An 18,378-nucleotide genomic window follows, 5' to 3' on the forward strand; every position below is an offset into this window, starting at 1 on the left:
GGGGCAATCGGGCCGTCAGGGGAGCAGTTAGGCATCGATCAGGCTGGCAGGGGAGTGGTTAGGGGGTGATCAGGCTGGCAGGCAGGCAAGCGGTTGGGAGCCAGCAGTCCCAGATTGTGAGAGGGATGTCTGACTGCCGGTTTAGTTTGACATTCCCCCGAAGGGTCCAAGATTGGAGAGGGTGCAGGCTGGGCTGAGGGACACTCCCCACCACCCCCCGTGCACGAATTTCGTGCACCGGGCCTCTAGTAATAAATAATAATACAACTGTATATATACTTTTGCCCCACCCTGTATATATATTTTCCCCTCATTCTCTCCCTTCCTCCATTCTTTCCTTCTTTTTCTTTCTTTTCCTTTTCCATTTCCTTGCTAGAAAAATAAACAGCTCTTTTATCTTCTATATAAACAAATGTGTGGTTGAGCCATTGACCTGGAGAACTGGCTCTCAGGAGGCAAAACAATAAATGAAAGACATGCTGTATCCCAGAAATCTATGTGGAAGCAGGGGAAGAGAAAGACTAGTGAACAATAGTTTTTAAAAGCATAAAAAAATCAGGAGAAGTATGAAAGAATCAGTTGTATAGCTCAGTAAATGCCCTGTGTCTGGGAAAGGACTAGTTTGGTGTATAGTCCAAGATATCTTCAACCAAAGAGAGTTTCATATCCTGCTCTGGATCAGTCTGGACTCTGGGATTGTGCTGGGTGCCAATAATTGGCTGTTGTTGTTTGCAAATCCTCACACTTGTGCTAAAGTGGCATTGTCTGTCTTGAGGAGGATACTGCTGGTGACTGAGAAAGGGCATGGAATGGCAAAAGGGGCATGTAGTCAGCCTGAGGCTATAGCCTGAAAAAGAGTTCCTGCAAGGACTCAGTTAATGGCAGCTGAAGTGGCAGTAGGGAATGCAAAATGCCTGAACTTTTGCTACAGCAATAACTAAGCATTTTAGTTTAAAAACTACCCCTCTTTCATTTTCTGGCCTAGAATAAACAGAGATCTTGCTGATGTAACAAAGTGCTTAATTAACTCGAAGTGGTATTTAATATCAATACATATTGAATGGAAGACTTGCTGTGGCTAACAGTAATATAGATAATTGAGTTGTATGAATAAAAAATGAGTAGAGTGAATTAAGACTAATGCACATCAACAGGAAAAATCTATTAGCAGTCATTAGTTAGATTCCTGTTTGTGGTTGTTTGTTAGCCTAAGGAAGCCCTTTCAAATGGCTAGTCCCTGTTGAAATTCCTGCCTGATGCTGAGGACCTTCCATGGATGCCAAAGGAATGAGTCATTCAAATAGAACTCCTGAAATTCAAGTATAGCTTTTTTTTTTTTTTTTTTGGCAGCAGGCAGCAGTGACTGTGGAGTAATAATGATAATGACAATGGAATAAGAGTGCAATCCTAATTAATTTGGTGAGAGTTGTTCCACATTTACCAATATAGGCTTGTTTTGAGTGGTGGCCCAGGTACTGGAACAAAGGTATATATATTCAAAGTCACTTGGCTAACCTATAATTTATCAAACAAAGATTAATTTAAAAACTGTTGGGTTAGCAGCAATAAATTTAATTACAGTCTGTGATTTAACTTAAAATTTCAATTTATTTGATGGGGTTTTTGAAATCCTGAATTAACATTTTTCTCTGCACTAAGGAGGGCACATCTGCCAAATTGCGTATGAACTGGCCAACCTAAAGCTCAGTAATATTCTAACTTCCATGGTATGGGATAGATTGGATGCTATTAAAAACTGAGAGAAAGATTGGAACAAAAGCAGAAGCGTAAAAACACCTGCGGCAAAGACCAGCCCATAGTTACCCCACTTAGAATCTAATTTTCCCTAAGGATTGTGTGGTTTAATCACCCTCACCTCAACTTGCCCTTGGGAAAAAAACAAACAAACAAATGAGCACCTCTTTCTGATTCTATCAGTGGATTGAACCTTTTGTTACTAAACCATTTGTGTGGCTATATGAACTTTAGATGGTAATCCACCCTTGAATCTAGGAGTTCCTCTTTTCTGTATGCCCAGCATGTTTTCCTGTGCATACTAGAAATTCACTAAATACTTGAAGACCGAATTAATGGGTAGATGAGATGACTCCTAACACCATGGATGGAATTGATGTTCCAATAGGTAGAACTCACTTTGGGGGTTGAAGGAATATACTAGAGGCCCAGTGCATGAAATTCGTGCAGTAGGAGGGGGGTCCCTTAGCCCAGCCTGTGCCCTCTCACAGTCCAGGACCCCTGGGGGGTTTTCCTCCTGCTGGCTTAGGCCTAAGCCGGCAGTCAGACATCCCTCTCACAGTCCTTATTGCCCTCCTGCTCACTGCTCCTTACCTGCTTGCTGCTCCTTACTGCTCAGCTTGCTGCATCTGCCCCCTGGTGGGGAAGGACTGCGGGAGGGCTCCAGGGCATGTCTGGCCTGTCTCACTCAGTCCCAATGAGCTGGACCCCAGCAGCAAGCTAACCTACTGGTCAGAGTGTCTGCCTCCTGGTGGTCAGTGCACATAATAGCAACTGATCAACTGTCTGCCCCCTGGTGGTCAATGCACGTCATAGCAAGCAGTTGAGCAGCCTTAGTATATCATTAGCATATTATGCTTTGGTTGAACGGCCAACCAGACAACTGGACACTTAGCATATTAGGCTTTTATTATAGAGGATAAAAGTAGCTATAAGCAAGGACCCTTGGGGGACATTCTGCTTTGATTTTCCTTTGTCTACCACAGTGGCTATTATTTATGACTTTGCTTTCAATGCCCCCCTTTTTGCCAAGATTGGCCTTCTCAATGGAAATTCTCTAGGCTGTGGTGGAACAGTGAACACCCAGGTTCCAAGCTTTTGGTAAATGCCCCCTATGTGCCAGACACTGGAAGCACTATGCTGGGTATTTGTTGAAGAGACACAGATAAATGATCAATTACTTTGTGCATACTTTGTATCTTTTGAATTTGCAATTCCACTCACAGAATATTGAGCTAGAAGCTACCTCCAGAGTCAATCCCCTTGCTATAATAATCAGAACTCTCACATTTATTGAAGACTTACTGCTCCCAGACACTTTGTATACTAACAACCCTGTGAGGTAGGTACTCTCATTATCTATATTTCACTTATAAGGTCCTCAAGACACAGAGATATTAGGTAACTTGCTCAGGGTTAGGAAGTACTAGACCCAAGATCCAAAATCAAGTTTGTCAGAGTTCAAAGTCTGCCCAAAGATAGGAAAGGACTTGCCAAAGGTGATTTTGCTGGAGTCTAGCTCTTTGGACTCTAATTTACATGCACATTTTGATATGCCTTTCTGCTACTCCAGCCCATATTGTGGGGTTCCTTCTAAGCATAATTTTCATATTTAGAAGTGCTTGTCTCCCTAGATGGACATATTGTATTATTACTATGTTTCCTCCTTCCTCAAAGGCCTGCCCAAGCTTTACCTTCAGTAAATAATGGTCTATATGATCAGATTCTTAGCTGCTGCCTGGAGCTTCCTGGAGCCATTCCTCACCCACCTCACTGCCTCCCCCTGCCCCAGCCCTGCCATGCCCCACTGCAGTACTACTTGTGGCTCAGGGGTTGGGAGGACCCAGAAAGTAGAATTTTGGGGAAGGATTTGCCTCATCACCTGCTTTCTATCTTGTTCTCTGCAACACAGATTGAAGATGGGGGCAAGGCAGCCTTGTCCCAGAAGATGAGGACTGGTGATGAGCTGGTGAATATCAATGGAACTCCATTGTATGGCTCCCGCCAAGAGGCCCTCATCCTCATCAAAGGCTCCTTCAGGATCCTCAAGCTGATTGTCAGGAGGTAAGGTACAGGAAAATTTCCTGCACAGTGCAAGGGCTGCCAAAACCACTTGGTTGGTAGTAAAGCCTCAATAGAGTCATATCTCTATCAATATCACTAAGAAAAGAGGTGTTTCCCATGAACAGAATTCTGTACACAACTGAAGAATACTGTATTAGGAGAAAGGCCTTTGGTTCAAATCCTGGCACTGTCACATACTATCTGTGTCTTTTGTATAAATTTACTTTACCTCTGCAAGATTCTGTCTTATTTGCTATTGAGAGAAAAAAAATGACTCAATGCACACCAAGGGCCTACCTAACCCACCGTTTTTCTGTCTTCTTCATAACAGGCTGCCACTGCTCAACCACGTAGATTTAAAGAGACCCTACTACCTTCCATGGTAGACATTCTGGAGGCTGTGGAAAACTCTAAGATAGAAACCCTGCCCTTGAGAAGTGTACAGTTTAGCAGGGGAGAAAGGATTCACATGTGATTAATTAGCAACATAATTTTGAAGAAAGCAATTAAGGAGATTTCACAGAGTGAAGGGTGATTGTCAAATGGATTGTTCAAACAGATATTGCTATTAGAGTTCAAGAGAAAGAGAGGACCTTCAGAAGAGATTAATAGGGTAAGACTTCATAGAGGAGGTGAAATTTGAGCTCAAGGCTGGGTAGAATTTGACAAACCATCTGAAGGAAAAGGGCACTCCAGGTAAGTTGAGTGGCATAAACAGAAGGAAGGTAATGGCATTTTAGAACATAGTCATTCTACTGCCACCAAACATCTGCCTACTGGTTAGCTTTCCGTATGGCTGCTGCATCTTTGCTCTGTACTACTGAAAATTATACTTAATGTCTATTAGCTTGTTTTCTATACACATGCCTAGGTTTCTCCATATTAAATATTTTTATTATAAAAAAGAATTTAAAGCATCCTTCCACAATTATACTTTCCCGTCTAGCTACTACCCTTCTTTCTTTTGCTGATACTCAGTCTTTCAAAAGGAGATTCTATAATCACTGTCTCTACGTCTTCACCTACCATTTTGCTTTTTACCCATTGCAGTCTGAATTTGACTCTCAGAACTCCACTGAAACTACTCTGTCAAAGCTGCATATTACTTTCTAACTGCCAAAATCAATGGATTATTTTCAATCTTCATCATATACAATTTATACATAGCCTTTGATTTTGTTGCTATGGATTATGCCCACCTTTGTGAAACTCTCCTTTCTTGCTTTCAAGATATCCATTTACTTGTTCTTTTCTTACCTCTCTGTTCATTTTTAAATGTTATTTATTTTATTTTTAAATTAAATTTGTTGGGATGACATTGGTTAATATGACCATACAGGTTTCAGGTGTGGGTTTCTATGTTACAAGATCTGTATATTGCCCTGTGTGCCCACCACCCAAAGTCAAGTCTTCTCCTGTCACCTTATATGGGACTCCCATTCCCTGTGGCAACCACCACACTGCTGTTTGTGTCCATGAGTTTCAGTTTTATATCCCACATATGAGTGAAATCATATGGTTCTTAGCTTTTTCTGACTGACTTTTTTCACTTAGCATAATGTTCTCAAGGTCCATCCATGTTGTTGCAAATGGTGCTATTTCATCCTTTTTATGGCTGAGTAGTATTCCATTGTGTATATGTACCACTTCTTTATCCAGTCCTCTACTGCAGGACACTTTGGTTATCTCCATGTCTTGGCCACCATGAATAATGCTGCAGTAAACATAGGGGTGTATATATCTTTGTGAATCATGTTTTTGAGTTTTTCAGGTATATATCCAGGAGAGGGATTGCTGGGTTTTATTCTTAATTTTTTTGAGGAATAGCCAGACTGTTTTCCATAGTGGTTGTACCAGTCAACATTCCCACCGGCAGTGAATGAGGGTTCCCTTTTCTCCACAACCTCTCTAACACTTATTACTTATCTTGTTGATAATAGCCACTTGATAGTGTGAGGTGGTATCTTATTATAGTTTTGATTTGCATATCTTTTTTTTAACTTTTCTTTTTTTTTAAAATTGGGGTGACATTAGTGATATAGGTTTCATGTGTGGACTACTAATTTACAAAATCTGTATATAGGACCGTGTGCCCACCACCCAAAGTCAAAGCTTCTCCTGTCACCTCATGTTAGGACCACTTTTCCCCCCCACCCTCTCCCTCTGGCAACCACCACACTGCTGTTTGTGTTCATAAGTTTCAGTTTTATATTCTAAATATGAGTTAAATCATATAGTTCTTAGCTTTTTCTGTTTGACTTACTTCACATCGCATAATGTTCTCAAGGTCCATCCTTGTTGTTGTAAATTATGCTATTTCATCTTTTCTTATGGGTGTGTAGTACTCCATTATGTATATATACCACATCTTCTTTATCCAGTCCTCTTTGATTTGCATTTCTGTAATTGCTAGTGAAGTTGAACATCTTTTCAGATATTTATTGTCTGTTTGTATGTCTTCTTGGGAAAGGTTCCTGTTCAGGTCCTCTGCCCATTTTTTTGATTGGGATGTTTGTTTGGTGTTGAGTTTTATGAGTTCTTTATATATTTTGAAAATTAAACCTTTGTAGGAGCTACTGTTTACAAATATCATCTTTCATTTGGTTGGCTGCCTCTTTGTTTTTAATGTTCATTTTTTTAAAAAACCAGGTTCCTACCTACTCTTCCTTTAACCATCCCTTAAATGTTGGTGTTTCCCCTACTACCATCCTTCCTGACTTCATTAATATGCCATCAAAAATCTCACCCAGTTCCAGAGCTTCAATTATTATCTATATGTGGATGAGTATATCTTCTGTGCCCTAGACTCATATAACCAACTTCCCATTGGACATTTATACTTAGATGTCTCAGAAGCATTTCAAGGACAACATGCTCAAAACCTAAAATGTCATCTCTTTCTAAGTTCCTTATCACAGTGATTGAAACAACCATGCCCTCAGTTAACCAAGCCAGAAACACAGAAGCCATTTTTAATTCTTCCATTGTTCTCATGCTCCACATCTAAATGCTTTATCCTGAGGAAAGAATAATTAAGAATGAAAGGGTTTTGAGTTAGTAGGGGTGAAGTTATATAGGATCCCAATCATTTACTGGTATTATATTACTTTCTGGTATCTAATATTAATATTAAGCCATGCCTGCTCATGTATTTGGATAGGAGGTGACATCTTAAGCAATGCCTTATACAATACACACATTGTTACTGACTCAATCTTCAATTGGTCATGATTTAGGTTATAAATAAGGCTTCTTGGAAGGGTAGCTTGGTGCATTTGGCAGAGTTTTGTTTTGGAGTCAGATAATCCCATGTATGTTACTTCCTAGCTCTGTCATATGGGAAATAGTAGTTATTATATAATGGCATTATTGTATTGATTAAATGAAGCAATTTATGTAAAATGCCTTTTTCATAATGGGTTATCAATGAATTTCAGTCTCATTTCTTCCCCTAGGACATAAAAGAAGCATAATTGGGATAACCAAACACTATTAAATAAGGAGAACATCAGAACTGTAGTGTATTTTGCAATATAACCTTCAGAGAACATGATTTGCTGGGAAATCATTTAGAGGCGACAAAGATCTGAACAGGAAATAAAGGTCCCTGTGAGATACTGATTATACAGAGATACCAGAAATACCAGCACTTTGCAGAAATGTAGACACCATCCAGGGTGACTTATGAGCCAGTCATAATAATGAGAGTGTTCAGGTGTGTCACTCACTCATCTTCCCTTGGTAAGCTCCAAGTCCTCTTTCTCTTACCTATAGCAACATCAGCCACTACCTACCAGTCACTTAATTATGGCCTTTGGAGATAGCAGGGCCCTTTTGTTTTCATTGATGTGGCAGTTCCCATGGCTCCCTGAACCTATGTAGTTTACCCTTTCAATCTTTTCTTTTCAGCCCTTATTGGAGACTTTCAATGGCATAATTTATTATATGATGCTGCCCTCTTGTGGAAAACATAACCTTCACCTGTAGCTACCCTGAGGATAGTATAGGAAGGACAGTTATTCATTCTTGTAAGTATAAGTTATTCCTCAAATTTATGAAAGAGCTCCTAGCACATAAAATAAATGTGTTCTCCCTGAAATTTAGTATTTATACTAATGGTTTGGAATAAGGTAGAAAGACTTTGGTTTGAGTAAGCAATCAACTGACAAAGATTCAACACTGAGCTTTAGGTCTGGGCTTGAGTCCTCTAAGATGAATATAAAAAGAAGGAACTGTATAATATGGCCTATTCTGAAAAGCCAGCCCAGCTCTTCCTTCTATGTTGCCTTTAGATAATGGTCAACAATATCAGAAGTCTAGGTGTTACCTTCAACTCTTCTCGCTTGCTCCAGTCCCTTTCAACTCTTCTCACTTGCCCCAGTCCCTTTCAACTCTTCTTGCTTGCCCCAGTTACCCTCAATCCAGTTACCTTCAATCCAGTCCCCTAAAAACCTCTCTGTAGCTTTTTTCTTAATTCAGTCATTCGTAATTTCTGCCTTCTCATCTTTTGGTCTTAGCTCCTTCCAATCAATATATCCTCCAAATAAGTTATCTTATCATGTCATTTACCTATTTGAAAAAACAACAACAACATACCAAAAACAATAATCGTACAATTATTTTTGTCCCAAGAAATTCATTTTATAATGATAAAAGATATAAGCTATATTTAGGATATTGTAGTCATAGACCTTTTTTTTTTCTTTCTTCAAAAAATGGCATCCAAATATGTAAAGAAAAAACTGTGATACAAGAAGAAAAATTAAAGAAATTTCTGTATGGGAGATTTCCATGTAATTTAATCATTACAGAAAGAGCATACCAAAAATATAAGTACTTAGAATATTTGAAAAGCATAATTCATCAAGTCAATTAATAAATATAAAAATATTTTTAAATTTCTTTATTGATTAAGGTATTACATATGTGTCCTTATCCCCCCATATAAAAATATTTTTATAGACAGTGAATACTCTCTTTTCTGAGAACATTTTCAGAAAACAGAGAAATATTCACAGGAGATATATATATATATATATATATATATATATATATATATATATATATATATAAAATTTTATTTGTATTTATTGTTGACAGTATTACAGTATTACAGATGTCCCCTACCCCTCCCCTTCTCCCCCCACCTCCATCTAGACCCTGCCCCACACCAGGCCTTCTCCACACTATTGTCTGAGTCTATGGATTATGCATATATGCATATATGTTCTTTGATTACTCTTTTCCCGCCCTCCTACCTCCTTGCCTCTGAGATATGTCAGTCTGTTCCATGCCTCCATGTCTCAGGACCTTTGAGTAGTATGGACACTTTAATGATGTAAATTCTTTGAATCTATGAACACAGTATATGCCTCCACTTGTTTGTATCTTCTTCTATTTCTTTTTTTAATGTCCTATAGTTTTCCCAGTACAAGTGTATTAATTACCTCCTTGGTTAAGTTTATTTCCAGTTATTTATTTCCTTCCTTTTACTTACTCTGTGCTTTTCTTGTTGTTTTCTTTCTAATTCTTTAAGTTGTATGGTTAAATAGTTTATTATTAATTTTTCTTGTTTCTTGAGGTAGGCTTATAATACTATGAACTTCCCTCTCAGGACTGTTCTTGCTGTGTCCCATAGATTTTGGCTTGTTGTGTGTTTGTTTTTGTTTGCTTCCAGGAAGATTTTAATTTCTTCCTTGATCTCATTGGTAAGCCATTTTATTGTTTAATAACATGCTATTTAGCTATTTAGCATGTGTTTGAATGTTTTTGAGTTTTTTATTGTAATCGATTTCTGGTTTCATGCCATTGTGATCTGAGAAAATACTTGATATGATATCAATTTCCTTGAACTTGTTAAAATTTATTTTGTGTCTTAATATGTCATCTATCTTTGAGAATGTTCCATATGCACTTGAGAAGAATATATATTCTGCTGCTTTGGGATGAAATGTTCTCTAAATATCAATCAAATCCATCTGATTAGTATGTCATTTAAGGTGGCTGTTTCCTTGTGTGTGTTTTTTTAAATCTGGAAATCTATCTAGTGGTGTCAGTGAGGTCTTAAAGTCCCCTACTATGACTGTATTGCTATCACTCTCTCTTTTAAAGTCTACCAAGAGTTTTTGTAAACATATACACTGAGTGGCCAGATTATTATGATCTCTGAATGCATAATAATCTGGCCACTCAGTATATAGATATATTAGAGGCCTGGTGCATGAATTCGTGCATGGGTGGGGTCTGGCCAGCCTGGCCAGGGGGAGGGGACATGGGCGGTTGGCCAGCCTGCCTGCTGGTTGAACTCCTGGTCGAGGGGACAATTTGCACATTAGCCTTTTATTATATAGGATATACACTGAGTGGCCAGATTATTATGCGTTCAGAGATTATAATAATCTGGCCACTCAGTGTATTTAGGTGTTCCTATGTTGGATGAGAATATATTTACAAGAGTTATATTTTCTTATTGTATCAAATTCTTTATTATTATGTAGTGACCTTCTTTGTCTATTTTATAGCCTTTGTTTTGAAATCTATTTTGTCAGATATGAGTACTGCTACCCCAGCTTTTTAAAAAATTTCTATTTGCATGGAATATTTTTCCCCATTCCTTTACTTTCAGTTTGTGTGAATCTTTTTTTCTGAGGTGGGTCACTTCTAGACAGCATGTATATGGCTCATGTTTTCTTCTCCATTCAGCTACCCTATGTATTTTGATTGGAGCATTTAGTCCACTTACATTTAAGGTTACTATTGATAGGTACTTATTTATTGCCATTTTTCTTTATACTTATTTTCCTCTTTCTTTCTTTTTTTATTGTTTAAAGTATTACACATGTCTCCTTTTTCCCTGATTGACCCCTCCCAGGCCACTCCCAAATCCCAGGAAATGCCCCCACCACCCCACTGTCTGTGTCCATTGGTTATGCTAGTATGCATGCATACAAGACCTTTGGCTGATCTCTTATTCCCCCACCCTCCCTGCCTTCCTTCTGAGGTTGGATGGTCTGCTCAGTGTTTCTTTTTCTGGTTCTATTTTTGTTCATCAGTGTATGTTGTTCATTACATTCCACAAATGAGTGAGATCATGTGATATTTATCTTTCTCTGACTGGCTTATTTTGCTTAGCATAATGCTCTCCAGTCCCATCCATGCTATTTCAAATGGTAAGAACTCCTTCTTTTTTACAGCAGCCTAGTATTCCATTGTGTAGATGTACCACAGCTTTTTAATCCACTCATCTGCTGATGGGCATTTAGGCTGTTTCCAAATCTTAGCTATGGTGAATTGTGCTGCTATGAACATAGTGGTGCATATATCCTTTCTGATTCGTGTTTCTAGTTTCTTGGGATATAGTCCTAGAAGTGGAATCACTGGCTCAAACGGGAATTCCATTTTTAGTTTTTTGAGGAAACTCCATACTGTTCTCCACAGTGGCTGCACCAGTCTGCATTCCCACCAGCAGTGCACGAGGGTTCCTTTTTCTCCGCATCCTCGCCAGCACTTGTCATTTGTTGGTTTGTTGATGATAGCCATTCTGACAGGTGTGAGTTGTGGACTTGGTGCAGTGCAGGTTCCTTCTGACTCTCTCATCCTGATAGTCAGGCGTCTCTCTCTCCAGCCCAGATCCCTGATCCTACCATTCTCCAGGTGTCCTCTATCCTTTCTGGCCACAGATTGTCTCACCAGCTGTGTTTAACTTGCCAATTCCAGGTGGATGTTATTTGATTTAGTTGTTTTTTCTATCTGCTCCTTGAGAAGGCGCAGGACACGTCTGCCTATTTGGCTGCCATTTTGTCTCCCTTTCCTCTCTCTCTTGATTTATTCTCCTTAAAGCAGTCTCTTTAACTTTTCTTGCAATGCTGGTTTGGTGGTAATATCCTCCGTTAGCCTTCTGTTGTCTGGGAAGCTCGTTATTTTGCCTTCAATTTTAAATGTTAGTGTTGCTGGATAGAGTAGTTTTGGAGTCAGGTTCTTGCTTTTTCTTTTACTTTGAAAGCTTCATGCCAATCACTTCTGGCCTGAAGTGTTTCTGTTGAGAAATCAGCTGACTTTCTAATGGGAACTCCCTTATAGGTAACTTTCTGTCTCTCTCTTGCTGCCTTTAAGATTTTTTTTTTGTCTTTAACATCTGCCATTTTAATTATGATGTGTCTTGGTGTGGGTCTCTGTGTTCATCTTGATCGGAACTCTCTGTGCTTCCTGAAATTGTGTGACTTTTTTCTTCCCCACGTTAGGGAAGTTTTCTGTTATTATTTCTTTAAACAAGTTCTCTATTTATTGCTACTTACTGCTCCTTCTGGTACCCCTATGATGTGATGTTATCTTTCATGTTGTCCTAAAGTTCCCTTAAACTATCCTACTTTTAAATTCTTTTTTCTTTTTCCTGCTCTGATTTGGTGTGTGTTTTTTCTACCTTGTCTTCTAAATCACCAATTCAATCCTCTGCTTCATTCAATCTACTTTTAATTCCTACCAGTTTATTCTTTTTTATTTATTTATTATTTTTTAAAATATATTTTTATTGTTGATAGTATTATAGATATCTCCCCTTTTCCCCCCTTTACCCTCATCCTCCCATCCCCTACTCACCTGCCCCCAGGTCTTCACTACCTTATTGCCCATGTCCATGAGCTATGCATATAAGTATATAAGTTCTTGGGTTTTTCTCTTCTTGTCAGTATATTCTTTTTTAAAAAATCCTCACCCAAGGACATGCTTAGAGGAAGGAGAGAGAGAGAGAGAGAGAGAGAGGAGGAGAGAAACATTAATTGGTTGCTTTCTGTATATGCCCCTACCAGGATCAAACCTGCAACTCAGAACTCAGGTATGTGCCCTGACTGGGGTAGTTGAACTAGCAACCTTTCAATGCACAGGATGATGCTCATCCAACTGAGCCACTCTGGCTGGCCCAGTGTATTCCTGATGTCAGATATGGTATTCTTCATGTTTGACTGTTGAAGTTCCTTATAACCATTACTTTGAACTCTATATCTGATAAATTACTTGTCTCTATTTCTTTTAGCTCTTTTTCTGGAGCTTCCTCCTTTTCTTTCATTGGGAGTTGTTTATTTCCCAACATTTGCTTTCCCTTTGTGTTTGTTTATATGTAGTAGGTAGAACTATGCTTTCCAGTCTGTGGGGTGGCCTTATATAGTACATGTCCTGTGGGACCCAGTAGTGTAGACTTTGTTCTCCTGAGCTAGATGCTTTAGGAATGTCCCTGTGCATGTTATTTGGGCTCTCCTGTTGTAATTGGGCCTTGATTGTCATTGTTATATTCATAGATGGGATCTCCCCTCAGGCTGTCTGTCTCTGAGGCTCAACCTTAGCCATGTTGTGTGAGCTATTGTGCAGGAACTGACAGAACAAAACAAAATACCAAAAAAAAACCCCACAACCACACATAAAATACCTCTACAGTGACAAAAACAAAAAACAAAACACACACACACACACACACACACACACACACACACATACGAAAAGAAAATTAGGAAAGAGAAAAGAGAACAAGAATAAGAAAAGAAAAGAAAAAATATGAGAAGAATAAAAGGGGAAGGTAAAAATATGAAAGGAAAGAAGCAAGAGAAAAAATAAGAATATGAAAAGGGGAATGGTATAGAAGAAAAATAGAAGAAAAAGAATATGAAAAGGAAAAAAAGAAGAGATAGAAGAAAGAAAAAATAAGAACAGGAAAAAAGCAGAGAAAGAAGGAGAACAAAAAACAGAGCAAGAAAAGGAAAGAGAAAAATAAGATATAAAGGATAAAAGATCAAAATAATAATGAAGCAATGAAAAAAAATAAAGAAAAGAATGCAAAAAAAGCCAAGTGGCATTCATCTCAGCAGAGTTTAGTGCCCCTGGGAGCTCCCTTTCTATCTTGCTCTTATGTTGATAGAGGCTGACTGTTTTGTATGCCATTTCTGGGCTTCCCAGGAGGTACTTGGTGCTAGCCACTGTCAGAAGCTGTCCACGTTTGGCTCTCCCAATGGGTTAGATTTGAAGCTTCAAGCGATCCACAGTTTGTGACTGCCTCCACAAGGCTTGGCTGCGCGTGGGAGGGGCCAAGCTGTGATCTAGTTCCAGGGCAGATCACCTAATATCCCAAGACACCTCGGGATCTGCCTCCACCCACTTCTGCCTGCTGTCCAACTGCTAGACTTAGTCACTGAAAAGGCTGTTTTCAGACAATGAGGGGGATGATGTTCAAATTTCAGGGAAGATGGTGGGTATGTTCCCCCCTCTGTGAGTCACACATCTGAGTCTGTTTCGAATATTTCCCTGATCTCAGCAGGGCAGAACCCCTTGTATGTAGTCCAGTTGTGTTTGCTGGAAGCTGGGAGTTTCTATCAGGTCTCCCATGAGGGAGAAGCACCAGTCAGGTTCCAAAGACAATGGGGGAAATGGACCCACCCCAAAGCCTGTCACTGATGCCCCCTGAGACTGTCCAGACCCATAGGTTTGGCTTCTGTAGCTGTTCAGCGAGTGTCAAGATGCAGCGTGGGGCAAGCAGAATTCCTGAGGGCGGGGTCGCTATCCCGGAGGGGCGGGGTATTTGCCTTTCCCAGGCTGTTGCTGCTCAGAGGGGTTTAAGCTTCCAGGAAAAATGGCTGCAGCGGTATGGGGGGAGATGACTGAGCACAGGACTCTTAGCCACCACTTTTCCACATCTCCCACCAGTGACTCTCACCCTAGCGTCTCTTCAGGTGACTCCAGTCCACACGTTCCTCGCTCTACTGAAGCCTCATTGAGTGGCTGCAAATGAAAAATCCTGTGCTCTGTTTTTTGCTTTTGTTTTTTAAAGTGGCTTTATCTCCAATTGGGTCCTTATTTCCCAGGCAGAGAGAAGCCCCACCGCCTTTCATGGCTGGATGTTCTGTGTGCCAGTGTTCTCAGCTCTGGTCCTCTGGGCTGGGAGCCCAGCCTGGGGTCCAGACCTTACTCCTCTCAGGGACACATCCCCTACCCTCGCAGCTGAGATATCCCTCTTCACCCTCCACCTGCCACCCATGGCTGCTGGGCCAGCCCCTCTTGCGACCCCACCCTTCCTACCAGTCTTAAGGTGTATTCTTCCCTCACTTGTTAAAAGTTTCCTCTTCAGCTAGTCTTCAGTTGGTAATTCAGGGTGAATGTTTCTCAATTTAGTTTTATTACCAGCTTGGTTCTGGGAGGAGGTGCAGGAAGATCCACCTACTCTGCTGCCATCTTGAAACCCCTGAGAATATATATTTTTTTAATCATTATATGGTATGCCACAAAAAAACTTTTGAAAACTCTTACAAATAGAAATTATACTATAAAAAAGAAGGAATTTTTACCATTTGCAGCAGCATGGATGGACCTGGAGAGCATTATGTTAAGTGAAATAAGCCAGGCAATGAAAGAAAAATACCACATGATCTCACTCATTTATGGAAAATAAAGAACAATATAACCTGATGAATAAAAAGATAGATACAGAGGCAGTAAAGCACCGAACAGTCTGTCAAATTACAGCGGGAAGGCTGGGGAGTGTTGGGGAGCGGGGGAAATAGACCAACCAAAGGACTTGTATGCATGCATATAAGCACACCAATGGACATAAGACACTGCGGGGTGGGGGGGGGGATGAGGGCATGTGACGGGGTAGGGGAGGCTGGGGGAAGGTCAATGGGGGAAAAAAAAAGGAGATATATGTATTAATATATGTAATACTTTAAACAATAAAAAAAGAAAATAAATAAAAATAGACCAGCAAAAAAAAAAAGAAATTATATTTATCTTCTTCTCTGATGATAATGTAAAAACTTTTGCAAATTTAAACAACTGCTTGAACATTTCAGAACACATTTATATGCATGTGTTAGCCCAAAGAAACACTAGTAGACTAATAATAAATAACAAAATGAGATCATGACTTATCATAACTTTGAGAACAATATCCAGAAGTAAATCTATAACCTTAAATATATCATTATTAAAAATGAAGAATAAAATTACATTACTAAGAATCCAATATAATATGGAGCCAAGGGGTAGGTTTTTTAAATGGCTGAATGAATCAAGTAGATACACCTCTAGCAAATTTAATCAAGAAAACGAAGATAAACTATAAATAAAATTTAAAGGATAAATGAAATATAACAAATACAAAGGTTTCTTAAATTATAGGATACGACTTCAGTTGCACCTTAATAAATTTGTGAATCTCAGAGAAATTCAAAATATCTAATGACATTTTCAATGCCAAGTATTATTGAGAATTTGAAAACTAAATGTACCTGTAACTGTAGAAACACTGAAAACAAGCACCAAAGAGAAACATAGGGTCAGATGTTTTTATCAGTGAGTTTCTTCAAACTTTCTAGGAATAACCAAGTTCAATTTTATAAAAATGTTATCAAGTTGAAAATCTTGCAGTTATTCACATTGTTTTTGAAGCTAAGTCACTCTGATGTCAACACCTGATATACTGCTCCAAACAGAATATTCTATGCAATTTGTGAACTAAGATGCAAAACTTATAAATGAAAATCTTGCAAATCTACTTGAATAATATTGGATGATAATACTTCATTACAAATGTTATAATATTTTAAAAGATAAAATCTTACTTCTCACAATGATATAAAAATGAACATATTTTTAAGGTTTTATTTAAGTAATTAATGAAGAAATTGTAATGTGTTACAACCAGTTCAAAGGATAAGTCAAAGAAGCACAATTTAATTTAAAACTAACAACAGATTACAATAACCAATTAGAAGCTATCAGGAGAAATATATTTCATTCATGATAGTAACCAAACACAAAGAATTCTTAGGAATGACTAAAAAGAAATATGTATCAAAGAAAGAGGATGCACAGAAAGATAAAATGTAGACAAGTAATTTTTTACTTTATTATTTTTTTATTGTCTAAAGTTTTACGTATGTCTCCTTTTTCCCTAATTGACCCCCCCCCCAATCCCTTCCCAGCCCGGGCAAGCCCCCACCGCCCCAGTGTCTGTGTCCATTGTTTATGCTAATATGCATGCATATAATAGACAAGTAATTTTTAATCATGTGGGTAAAGTCTCAGGACATTGTGTTAAATTATAAAATAAAAAAGCAAGACACAATTTAATGGACAGCATCTTAATATGCTCTGGTTTAGGCATGCTTTCCACAGATAACTTCCAAAGCATTATTCCTCCAGCTGCATGCAAAATCCCTTCACTTTTGAAATTCAAACGAGCAGGTTTTACCATTTTTATTTCTTTACCAATATCATCTATCAGCCTCCAGGCCATTCTCCACTATTTTATACTTTGACACCTGCTTCACTGTCATCTTCTCTACCCCAATTTCTACTGTCATACTGAAAGATTTTATTGTCCTTGTAGAGCAGGTGTTGGGAACCTTTTTTTCTGCCAAGGGCCATTTGGATATTTATAACATCATTTGTGGGCCATACAAAATTATCAACTTAAAAATTAGCCGGCTATATTTGGCCAAATATTTAATTAACTCACCCTTAATGCCTTGGCAGGGCCAGACCAAATGATTTTATGGGCCTTATACGGCCCGCGGGTCAGATGTTCCCCACCTCTGTCGATAAACCTTTGTAATATCAGCAGCTCACTCCCCCAACTGTACTATGGACCTTGCCAACCTTTCAGTCAACAAATATTTATTGAATGTCTAGCCTGTACTAGAGTCCGGTGATTTGGTCACGTATTACATAGGTATGGTCCCTGCTCTCATGGACCCCTGACAACTTCCATTCTTCTCTGACAGGGTTTCTTATCTAAATTACAGAACAAAGAAAATAACTTGAGTGACTATTATCTCAATTGCTTCAAGGTTAATACAAAACTAGGAGCATTCTAAATCAAGCATGTCAAACTCAAAGACTAAGGAGGGCCAACTAAACAAGGTTTAAGTTTATGTGGGCCGCAAAAAAACGAAAGCTTCAATTTTCATAGAAACATAATTTTATTTTGATAGAGACATGCTGAATACAAAGGGCTGAAATAAATGAGTAATCATTAACATAAAATAATAGATCATTTTAATAAAAATTAATATTTTTTATTGAACATTAACTTACCAGACACTGAATAACTGCACAAATTAATAAGCGTAACGCAAATAAACCTATTTTTCTTGTTCTCTGAAAGTGAAATATTTCCTGTTGTGCACACCAAACAAGTCAGTCCAAGATTAATGATGTGGCAATGGGTTGCTAAAATATTCGCTGCTAGTATTAGTGGAGGGAAATGGTGCGCCTACTCATAGGCACATAAGGGAAATGAATGCAACATGATTATAGTAATCAGTCATTAGCGAACATTGTAGTTCGTTATTAATAATTATGTATATCAGGATACTGTAAAAATTAAGTTATGAAATTTTTATTAAAACGTTTCTGACATACCATTATATTGGCTGGGCCGCAAATATATTTGTTGTGGGCTGCATGCAGCCCATGGGCCGCGAGTTTGACATGCTTGTTCTAGATGCATAAGCAGGAATTTAATTCATTACACATGATGGGATGTTTTAGGACTGTGGTTCTCACTGGCAAGTATCA

At 38.7% G+C, this 18,378-nt stretch overlaps 1 protein-coding gene across 1 annotated transcript in view; it reads left to right on the plus strand.

Moving 5' to 3' along the window:
* The window catches only part of SHROOM4 (shroom family member 4), a 205,603-nt gene that overhangs the window by 77,746 nt on the left and 109,479 nt on the right, over positions 1 to 18,378 (plus strand). The window contains exon 2 of the mRNA XM_080652097.1: positions 3,668 to 3,819. Coding sequence (XP_080508223.1) covers positions 3,668 to 3,819 — 152 coding nt within the window. The remainder of the gene's footprint in view (positions 1 to 3,667; positions 3,820 to 18,378) is intronic.

This window comes from Plecotus auritus, assembly GCF_963455305.1.
Source record: "Plecotus auritus genome assembly, chromosome: X".
NCBI lineage: Eukaryota > Metazoa > Chordata > Mammalia > Chiroptera > Vespertilionidae > Plecotus > Plecotus auritus.